Source organism: Gigantopelta aegis, chromosome 8 (assembly GCF_016097555.1).
Source record: "Gigantopelta aegis isolate Gae_Host chromosome 8, Gae_host_genome, whole genome shotgun sequence".
Taxonomy (NCBI): Eukaryota; Metazoa; Mollusca; class Gastropoda; order Neomphalida; family Peltospiridae; genus Gigantopelta; species Gigantopelta aegis.
Window position 1 is genome coordinate 66512520 of NC_054706.1, and position 11565 is coordinate 66524084.

Consider the following 11565-nt stretch of genomic DNA (forward strand, 5'->3'; position numbering starts at 1 on the left):
TTGCATCAACCGATCAACTTTCGATCACACAATCGGTTAGAATTAAACGAACGTAAGGATTTGAATTATAAGAACCATTGCCACTATCGTCGTGTTCACCGCAATAGACCAGACCTGTACAACTAGCTAATTGTAGCTTTAATACCGTTTTTTCTTTACAAACACATAAAAACAAACACCAACGCCAACATATTTATATCTATTCCATTATCTAAACTAAAGGGGCAACTACACTGAACATTTTAACACACAATAGATTATGGATTTTTTTTTTAAACGATCATCACATCGGTATTAACTAAAATAATACATTTTCGATTTTTTCGATCATCGGAACATCACTACCGGTACCTCTTCCTTTCTAACCCACTGACCTAAATCGAGGTCAGACAGCTGCTTATCGAGGACATTTCAATTTCCTGGTTTCCAACCAAATCTCTGACCTGTTGCTAACCGACACAGATTGGTGCAAATCGACGTAGCGCAAAGATTTGGGTTTTTTTTTTTTTTTTTATGAATAGGAGATCTTTTACTGGCGATTTCATCCTTCTTGCACCGCCACAAAGAAGACTGCCACTCCCAGACCAGTTTACGAAATCGAAACTAGTACTGGGCAGAGCTCAATGGAATTGTTTTTGTGGGGGGTTTTTTCTTGTTTTTGGTTTTACTTTTGGGGGTTTTTGTGGGATTTTTTTTCTTGTTTTTGGTTTTACTTTTGGTTGTTTTTGTGGGTTTTTCTTTCTTGTTTTTGGTTTTACTTTTGGTTCTTTTTGTGGGTTTTTTTTTTGGAGGGGGGGGGGGTTGGAGGGGGGAGTTGCCTCTTAATTTGTCAATTTGGAGTGTGCATATGGATATTATTTATTTTTTGGTACTTTTATCCAATTACGCTGTCCTGGAAAAACACCTCATATCAGCTATCTGGGATTTCTGTCCAAGTCATCGGGTTAATGGTAAGGAGAGAGAAATTGGTGTGGTGACCTTACACGTCAATGAGCTGCAAACATTCATTCTGGATGGGAGCTAATACCCGAACCTAGTACCTACCTGCATATATATATATGCATTGTAATATGTTCCCGACAAATAAAATATTTCTACGATTAAACTTACATATTAAATATATTTTCTTGTTATATACAGTGTCTGTATATTCAATGTGTTTCTGGTCATCTCAATATTTGTAAGAGACCCAAACTGGATTTTGTCTTCAAATAAATTCGTACGTACGAAAAATATATTTTTAGGAAATAAAATGAAATTTAACCTAGTACAAATATTAGAACGATCAGAAACACGTTTAATATACAGCCACTAATATTTTATGCAGAAACATAAATTTGATATGTAATTACAATCGTTAAAAAGTCTCTGTTAGTCGATAGCATCTTAAAGGGACATTCCTGAGTTTGCTGCATTGTAAGATGTTTCCGACTATAAAATATTTCTACAATTAAACTTACATATTAAATATATTTTCTTGTTTAGAATATCAGTGTCTGTATATTCAATGTGTTTCTGGTCGTCTTAACATTCGTAAGAAGCCCAAACTGGATTTTGTCTTCAAATAATTTCGTACGTACGAAAAAACTATATTTTGGGAAATAAAATGAAATTTAACCTAGTGCAAATATTAGAACGATCACAAACACATTTAATATACAGCCACTTATATTTTATGCAGAAAAATGTATTTGATATGTAATTACAATCGTCAAAAAGGCTGTTAGTCAATAACATCTTAAAAAGTGAAGCAAACTCAGGAATGTCCCTTTAAAGATGGCAGAAAACTCAGAAATATCCCTTTAATATATTCTACAACATTATATTAGCGTCATATATACGAGTTTCTTTGGTGTGTCGAAAATTGTATTAAAACATATATCTTTATATCCAAAACCATACAGTTAATTATATAACTTTATATATACTACACGATTAAAAGGTATTCTTTGTTAAACAACGTATTGCCGCATCTACAGATTTTACAATATTACATATTAGCTTCATATACAGCTGAAACATTAAAACACATTATTTGTGGTGTCTTAGCACATAGCCTTTATATTCTATAAGAATATAACTAATTTCGTTAGCTTCATATTCAACTAGAAGATATAACACGTGGTTCTTGGAGTTACCTAGCATTGTCAGCTTCATATGCAACTATAATATATAACATATGATTCTTTAGTTACTAAGCATTTTGATAATGCATCTATAGATTTCACAACCATAAATTAACCTCTTATCCAGCTTGAGGACAAGTGCTAACTTAACAATACATGAGGGTTTCGGCATTCAATTTAGCGACGTCGTCTTTGGGTGCATTAGGTCCTTCCAAGATGTTGATATCCACTTCGGTTTTGTTCTGTACATACCACGACACGAATTCCTCGCTCAGTGCATCCACTATTACTGCGTCTGCTTCGAGTTCCGCAAGAGCAGACGACAGAGAATGGGGAAGATCCTTAGCAGACTCCTCGTCGTTTGGCGCCGGGCACTCTAGTTTATTAATGATGCCATCCAAACCGGCAGCAACCGTCGCAGCGAATACCAGGTACGGGTTGGCCTTCCCGCCAGAGATGCGATTCTCAAGGTAAGTGTACTTGGAGCCCTTATTCTTGGCTCGATAAGCCGCATATCTGTTTTCTATTCCCCAGAATACTTTCCCCGGTGCCCAGGCACGAAACAGGCGGCGATAGCAGTTGACGGTGGGGCAGAGCAATGCCGCCATGGCCCCAGAATGTTTGATCAAGCCTGCCACCCAATGCTTAGCTAGATCAGACAGGTTATCGGGTTTAGTGGGATCGTAAAAGACGTTCTTGCCGGTATGCTTCTCATAGACAGAGTGACTGAAATGCAGACCATTGCCGTCATCATTCATGTCTCGTTTGGACATGAAATTGGCAAGATATCCGTTTTTGTCGGCCATTTCCAAGATCCCCTGAATGAAGATGAACGTCATGTCTGGACTCTTTATTCCATACTTGGGCCTGAGGACGCCCTCCATCATCCCCGCGCCGTGCTCCGTGTGCAGCATGTCAATGTCGACGCCGGCGTCCAGAAGATACTTCTCCATGTCCAGGAACAGCCTCTCGTTCCTCGCCACTGTCCTGTTGCACATGTAGTCCTTGTCGTGGAACAGCGGCTGCTTGGTTTCTAGACAGGACATGTGGAACTCCAGTTCGAAGCCGGAGTAAATGCTGTAGCCCATCTCGGAGAGCCTGTCAACCTGTCTCCTAGCAACGTAGCGGGGGCAGGCGTCCTGGTGCGTGTCGTCCAGCCAGTAGGTCTCGCACAGCAGCTCCCCGACCCTGTACTTGCCCATGCCCATCCAGGGCACGGGGTGCAGCGTGTCAAGGTCAGGGATGATGCTCATGTTGCCGGATTGCATCGCTTCCACTCGGGGTGGCACGACGCACTCGGAATGCGGACCCAAGACCACGACTCCTGCAAAATGGAAACAGAGAAGTCATGAAGCATTGTAGTTGTCACGGGGATCCTATAATACCCGTAACTGAATATCTATTAGATCTCTCTGTAACGGGCAGTTATACCCGCGTGGCTCGTCTAGGTATGATCAGAGATAAGATCTTATATCAAGTATATAGAATATAGCACGTTAGTTCACTAGAAAACACAACAAAAACACAATACACTTTGGAATCTGTATTAACCTACGCTGACAAATGTACTGCCGCAGTAGTTAATTAACAACAACAAATAATAACAACCCAGAACTGATCACTTAATTAGTTAATCTCTAGGTGTCTAGTTTACACAATATTCTAATCACTTCACCGTGACACAACACCCACACGTGTGATAATTGAGAAACGCTTCCAGGGGAACTTAAGTAATAAAGGAATTACAACTCTATTCCTAACTGGTTAATTTTTAATTAACCCTTAACTACTCATTCAGTAACCTTGTAATACGGAATTAATACTGGTACAATAAAGACAATAACCTACAGTTTACCTAGGTCCTCTAGGATGACTGGTTAAGATTTATATATATAGAACAGTGAGCCTACAGTTTACTGCGTTAGATTACCGGCAGCACCGTTTAAATAATATTGGTATAATACAGTATTAAAATATTTAAAGTCACATCAATCACATCAAGGTTATACAACAGAGCAGAAATAATATTTACCAAGTCCAAACGGACGCGTTCCCTGGAAGCCTTCCAATATGTTTCTCCCTGATATCTCTAAAACCCTAGCTATTTATTATAAATATCCCAGTATCGCCTGGGGGTACATCGCGGCACCGAATACCTACAAGTGATATTTCCACAGCGACCAAGACGACAATTTTCCTTAGGTGGCCAGACTTGCTGACGCCTAGTCGCCAAAATCACGGTCGTAAAAACCGCACTCCTGGAGGTATTACGTAACTACTGGCCACATGGCCTCCGCACTGGGCTGGGTGTGTATTAGGCACAGCTCGACCACGGTCGCGCGGAGGTATTACGTAACAAAGTGCCCACCTGGACTTAAGTGCATATTGAGACTGCACACGGCCCTCTAAAACAATTAATATCGCCACAGGCGAAAAGAAATAAGAGCATGTTCCGTCACAGTAGTATACAAATAATTAGCCTACACCAACCTCGGTGACGTTGTGGTTATTCTGTCTTAAAGGGACATACCCAAGTTTTTAAACACTGAGGCATATTTTTTTTTTTTACTATAAAGCCGTTTTTGATAACTGAAATCATACTTTACTTAGATTTTATTGTTTAGATTATCCATTTCCGTACATTCGAAGTGTTTTTGGTCATCCTAGTGTTTTTAATATCACAAAATGCATTTATCATGTTTTTAAAAACGCACGTGCGTCTGAGAAGTAACAGCTATGGAGTCCAGTTTTAATCTAATTTTAGAGCGTATTTCACCATTTCAAAGTCACAGCTCATGTTTCACTCAATTGTAACTTTATCCAAATGTGTTACAGGTTTGTAGATTAACTAAACGTAGTGTTAATTTTCACGGGTTGAAACTAGGGTATATCCCTTTAAGGACGGTTGTGGCTGGGGGTTCGCATCCAGGTATTCCAGTATTTATGGAGGGGTGCAAGGTTTAAAAAGGTCACCTAGAGTATTACAAATACTAATAAAACATTAATCTATTATCTATATTCTTCTACAAAAATATCAAGCTTTCTGAAATATACCGAAAGTTTGTTTTGTTCAACAACACCAATTGATCTAGAGATCAGCACATTGATTTGTTAATCATCGGTTATTGGATATCAACATTTAATAATTCTGATATTTAGTCGAGAGGAAACCAATACAATTTTCCCATTAGTATCAAGGGATCTTTTATATACACCATCCCATAGCCAGTATAGCACATACCACGGCCTTTGATATGTGGTACACTGGCTGTCACGAGAAATAGCCCAGTGGACCCACCGACGGAGTTCGATCCTAAACTGACCGCGCATCAGGCGAACGCTTTACCACTTTACCGCCCCAAGATATACCGATGAAAGGAAATAAGGGAACACATAAATGGTATGAGTAAATATTGACTGCAAGCCACATGTTACTGGCAATCCATTTTAATTCAATCTCACATTGCAGCTCGCATTACATTCTCTAGTAATGAATTAAATTTGGTCACATATTTCTTTCCATCAATATATTACATGTTCCAAGCTAAAACCTAGGGTCTTCACGCATAAGCGTACGAGACAGGGGGACATGGGGGAGAGGGCAACTGCAAAACCTCAAATTCGGGCAAAAATGATACAGATATTCGGGGAAAATGTGCTGAGACCTTTTTACCATGTATTTCCATCATTCTACCATCAAAATTAGTTGTAATAGATGTAAAAATGCTTCGGGGGCGGGGAGTTCATCTTCAATTCTGGATCGGCGTCAAAGTCACCGAGACAATAAACAAATTCCTTGTGGAGTAAGATCTACCGGGGATTGATTATGTTATCTCGGTTCGGGTCAGTTATTTTTAAAACAATTTTCCAGGGGTCGAAATACTGCCGTCCCGACCATGGCTTTTTTCCCTGTCTACATCACCTTGGATCGGGAGATTGTTTTTTCCCTGTCAGACCACGTAAGTTTTAATCAATCTTGTTTGGTCCGACAGGTTTTGCTTCGGGCCGGCAGAATTTGGTTACCAGCAGGAATGTCAGCCAATTTTGATCCCAGTTTTTATTCTTATTATCCGGTCAAAGTTCAGTGACACAATTCTCGGTAAACAACCCAACAATGCGTTCCAAAAGGTCAAAGGTTAACACTCGCTCATTGTTCTTGCTAGAGGTTTTTATTACATTTAGTTGTTAGCTGATAGTATAAAGCAAAATAAAATAAAATAATTAAAAATGACTGCTTTCTTATAAAGTGATTTGCTCGTACCAAAAGATAAACTAATACGTGTTATACAGACATCCTGATGTTGTTTACAGTCATACTTCTGTGATGTCACAGTTTACAGTCATACTTCTGTGATGTCACGGTTTTATGGGTACTTTGTATTTACAATATCTGCCCCATATCATTTACGTTCTCGCTTCAGTCAGTGCACCACGACTGGTACACTAAAGGCCGTAATATGTGCTATCCTGGCTATGGGATGGTGCATATAAAAGATCCCTTGCTGCTATTCGAAAAAAATAGCCCATGAAATGGAGACAATGGATTAAATAAACCATTTCCTTCCTTTCATTTACGCAAGCCATAATCTGACGGTGAAATACGAACAAAGCAAAATGCAAGACAATATACCAAGGAAGGAAAGGTTAAATAAACAATATCAAAATAAAACGTTGACATAAATTTTGATTTGTTTTGTTTAACATAACAACTAGAACACATTTATTTATGAAAGTTTGTTTTAATTAACGGCACCACTAGAGCACATTGGATGTCAAACATTGTAAATTGTGACACGTAGTCTTAGGCGAAACCTGCTACATTTTCCCATTAGCAGCAATGGATCTTTTATATGGACTTACCCACAGACAAGAAAGCACATACAACGGTCTTCGGGAAAAACATTAATTAATTAATTATCGGCTAATGGATGTCAAACATTTTATAATTCTGAAATATAGAGAAAACCTGCTACATTTTCCCATTAACGGCAAGGGATTATTTTATATGCACGGCCTTTGATGTACCAATCGTCGGGCACTGGTTGGTACGGGGAAATTGTAACCTTAGGGGAATTCGATCCTATGACCAAACGGCCTCAGTCGTGCGCTCAACCGATTGAGCTAGATCCCACTATCACCCCTGCTGCTTACAACACTGTCAGTATTGTTTTGATCTCGGCTATGTTAAATATAGGCGCTGTCCATAATGAGTCTGGCGTAGACAGCAGGGACGGACGTGGTCCAGTTGTAAAGCCCTCGCCTGATGCGCGATAGGTCTTGGATCGATCCCCATCGTTCCAGCCAGTTCTCCACAAGAGGTGTATTATTACAGAACATTGCAATGTATGACTATTTATCATCCCGCAAAAAAGAGGTAGATTGTGTTTCTCTAGTTCTAAGGCTCATTCCTGATGTTACGCGTTAAGTATTACGTAACCACCAGCTCGCCAGAGGGCGTACTCACTGAGATGGTACAAAATGGCTGCGCCCGTTATATATATAAGCCGTCACATTTAACCGTTTTATTAATTAACTATACGATTATACATGTCTGGGGCGTATCTAGGGGGGTGGGGGTGGGACCAAGGTGTCCGGACCCCCCCCCCCCCCTCAAATTTGAGAAGTGCCCCTTTTATTTAGGATTTTAAAGTTTTTTACAAATTTATTTAGTTTTTAAAAATGTTTGCCAGCGTCCCTGTTGTAGCACTATTACATTATGGTCCATGCGAACCGTGTGTAATTTTTCAATAGTGCCTTTTCATAATGTTATGGAGCCCTTTTTGTCTTGGACCCCCCCCCCCCCCCCCATCAGAAAAGCTGGATCCGCCCCAGCAAGTTGTGTAACAAAGGCCATGGTATGTACTATACTATCAGTCGAATAATGCATATAGAAGCTCCCTTGCTGCTACTCGAAAAGAGTTGCCTACGAAGTAGTGACAGCGGTTTAATCTCTCATTATCTGAGTTGCCCTTCACCATTAAGTCCAACGCCATACAACCGTAAATAAAAATTTGCGCATCGTTAAATAAAACTTTTTCCCCTTCTTTTTTCCCCTCCTGTAGACGTATGACATTTTTATTTCTTGAGGTGAATAATAGCTGAAATCTATAAGCGTTCTTAAAGTGACATTAACCTTTCGTTATTCATAATAGGATATTTATGGCGTCTTCTTGGCAAGTCACGTAAGAACGCACTTGCTTTAAATTCCATCACACTGGGTATTCAGGGGTTATCGGAGAAAATACATTTCCAGTCTTCCAGAGCATTTATCTGACTTTGACGGAATTACTTAACCAAAATCAATACTCTGAAGAACTTCCTGCCTCGGTAACATTTTATGTCTGCAGATTAGTCGATGTCAACTCGTTGCACCGTGTACATAGGGAATAAAATGTTCTGTCTACCTGCCTGCCTTTCTGTCTGTCTGTCTATCTGTCTGTGTTACTATGTGTCTCAATGTATGTATGTTTTCAAGTATTGTGTTCAAAGTGTTTCTTTTGACGCAGTAAAATGTTCAGCTTCTGTATCTGTCCGTCCGTCTTGTGTGTGTGTATTTATCTCCCTCGCTGTCGTCTGTCTTTGACTCTCTCTCTCTCTCTCTCTCTCTCTCTCTCTCTCTCTCTCTCTCTCTCTCTCTCTCTCTCTCTCTCTCTCTCTCTCTATATATATATATATATATATATATATATATATATACATGTATGTATGTATGTATGTATCTTTCCCTTCCCGTCTGCCTGTCTCACCCTCTCTAATCGTACTGAAAGAAATAAGGGACTGTAGCCCACATTTCAGTCACTATTAAGTAATATGTAATGTGAAATTAATGTCGATAATGAGTGGTTGAATGTCAGTTACACATTTCAGTTACTGTTGCTGTCGTAATATCTGTATACAGTACAGATAAATAATATAAGATTAATGTCAATAATGTGTGGTTGAATGTCAGTTACACGGTTAACTTGACACTTGACACGAAGGGTGAGGGATTTACTTTTTCCCGTTATTGTTTGTTTATTTGATTGTTTTTATTTAACGACACTACTAGAGCACATTGATTAATGAATCATCAGCTACTGGATGTCAAATATTTGGTAATTCTGACATAATTTAAGTAATTTTAATGCAGCAAGGGATCTTTTATATGCATTTTTTTCACAGACAGAAAAGCACATACCGCGACCTTTGATCAATAGTGGTTCACTTGTTGGAACGAGCAAAAACCCAATCAGTTGAATGGATCCACCAAGTTTGTTCGATCCTGCGACGCAAGCACCTCAAGCGAGCACTCAACCGACTGAGCTAACTCCTGCCCCCTTCCCGTTATTGTTGATGCGATCCATCATTTCTTTCCACCAGAATATATATTATGATAAATATCATCGTTCCGTAGGGTTTTTTTTAACCCCGAGTTTATAAGTAGGAGGAACTGTACTTTATCGTGGTACTCACGTACGCGGAAGTATCAAATTGGAACAATGCAAACAAATTAGAAAATCAACAAAGTATTAGCCGCGCACCATGGAGTGGTGATGCAGGGAATGTGTACAAGCCCTTTTCTGACAGATAATATATACCACCTTTGATGTATTTGGTCAAAATGCAGTATTATCTGAAAAATAAACTTGTTTAAATGTCATCGTAACTATATACGATCCTCCACCACCATCCCCCTTCAACTAGGGCAGCGACCTTAGATTCACGCGCTTAATATTTAGCATTTAGCGCAGTAACATTTCGCCTGCCCTTTTCAAATTCTTGCAGCCTATCCGCACTTGCACATGATCTATATCTGCGAATGGGCCATCTCTCGTTGACAAAAGATGGGTACTGGCCCCTATCTTGGACACAACAACCGGGAATCTCAGAGAACGTGTCCAAGACAGTCGTGCTTGAACCTTCAGTGGATGTAAGCACGAGTTAAATGGTTGATTGATTGGGTAACTGGGTGGGTGTGGCTAAAAAAAGTCCCCCCAAAAAGTACCATTTGTAATTTAAAAGTGCTTCTCTGCCTAGCTCGCTCCCTCCCTCGCTCGCTCTCGCGCTCTCTCTCTCTCTCTCTCTCTCTCTCTCTCTCTCTCTCTCTCTCTCTCTCTCTCTCTCTCTCTCTCTCTCTCTCTCTCTCTCTCCCGGGTTATTTTGTTTCACATTAAGATTTACTGTATGTTTGGTGGTCTTTTTTATATATTATTTCTATATTTTAATTCCAAAAGAAAAAAAAGAAATGGATATGTGACGTCACTAGCTATTATAGCGACATAAAATGAACATGTAGGCATCAGAATAGTATAACATTCAAGGTCCTTTGAGGTCCGATTAAAAGGGGTTTCGTCGTATTTATGTTTAGATGAGCAACGAACCCCCTTCCTGTTTTATTTTCTCTCTCTCTCTCTCTCTCTCTCTCTCTCTCTCTCTCTCTCTCTGTCTCTGTCTCTGTGTCTCTCTCTCTCTCTCCTCTCTCTCTCTCTCTCTCTCTCTCTCTCTCTCTCTCTCTCTCTCTCTCTCTCTCTCTCTCTCTCTCTCTCTCTCTCTCTCTCTCTCTCTCTCTCTCTCTCTCTCTCTCTCTCTCTTTTTATTGTAGCATGCAATAAACTCAGTGAACGTAACAGGTAACCGTCGGTGGGCCCATTGAGCTATTTCCGTTCCAGCCAGTGCACCACGACTGGTATATCAAAGGCCGTGGTATGTGCTATCCTGTCTGTGGGATGGTGCATATAAAAGATCCCTTGCTACTAATGGAAAAATTATAGCGGATTTCTTCTCTAAGATTATATGTTAAAATTACCAATGTTTGACATCCAATAGCTGATGATTAATAAATCAGTGTGCTCTAATGGTGTCGTTAAACAAAACAAACAAACTTTAGGTAACAGAGTATATAGTAATATACATTTTAAAAATTACACTTGCCTGCATACATAGTGACACCGTCTTCCAGGTAAAGAGACGCATTTCTTGCAGGCATGAGCTTTCCTCTAGAAATACAGTTCATGTCGGCAAACGAGAAGCGCACATAGTCGTATTTCATGACTTCTGCAATCATCTTCTCCAACACTTCGTTAGACTGGGCCATATTGCTCTGATCAGCTGAAAACAAACACGAACGAGTGCTCTTGTAGAGAGATCTTGAACCGACTGTTCAATTACAAGCGACAGAGCACAGCAGATCCGGGGTCCGCATTATATATTACAGCCGTGTTTCAAATCCGTCGTTTCCGCCGACAGCTCAGTGGAAACGACCTTATTTTCATACTCAAGGTAAACATATACGAACCGTACCATTCTGGCGAGTGTGGGTTAGTTGTGAAGCGCAACTCACATTTTCATTAACCTTCCCTCACTCACCTTTTCCCCCCAATATCTGCTCTGTTCTTGGAGTTAACAGTTTGTTTTGTTTACGGACAGCACTGGAGCACATTGATGTATTAACTATCGGCTA

At 39.9% G+C, this 11565-nt stretch overlaps 1 protein-coding gene across 3 annotated transcripts; it reads right to left on the reverse strand.

The window, feature by feature from the left end:
• Positions 1-1687: 1687 nt before the first annotated feature.
• LOC121378869 (glutamine synthetase-like) lies at positions 1688-11363 on the reverse strand. Of its 3 annotated transcripts, none has more exons than XM_041507221.1 (2): positions 11037-11363; positions 1688-3450 (listed from the first exon to the last, which is right to left on the reverse strand). In XM_041507221.1, the coding sequence occupies exons 1-2, from the start codon at positions 11197-11199 to the stop codon at positions 2273-2275; spliced, it is 1341 nt and encodes a 446-aa protein (XP_041363155.1). In that variant the 5' UTR covers positions 11200-11363; the 3' UTR covers positions 1688-2272. The 3 variants fall into 3 exon arrangements, with proteins under 3 accessions (XP_041363155.1, XP_041363158.1, XP_041363156.1); XM_041507224.1 differs by lacking the exon at positions 11037-11363 and adding an exon at positions 6049-6195; XM_041507222.1 differs by lacking the exon at positions 11037-11363 and adding an exon at positions 5800-6017.
• Between the last annotated feature and the right edge of the window lie 202 nt (positions 11364-11565).

Bases quoted from the DNA above. Each gene is read 5' to 3' on its own strand.
- LOC121378869 (XM_041507221.1), bottom strand. From the start codon at position 11,199: ATGGCCCAGTCTAACGAAGTGTTGGAGAAGATGATTGCAGAAGTCATG. The intron at 3,451-11,036 runs GCAAGTGTAATT...TCCATTTTGCAG, and splicing joins CGGTGTCACTATGTATGCAG to GAGTCGTGGTCTTGGGTCCG.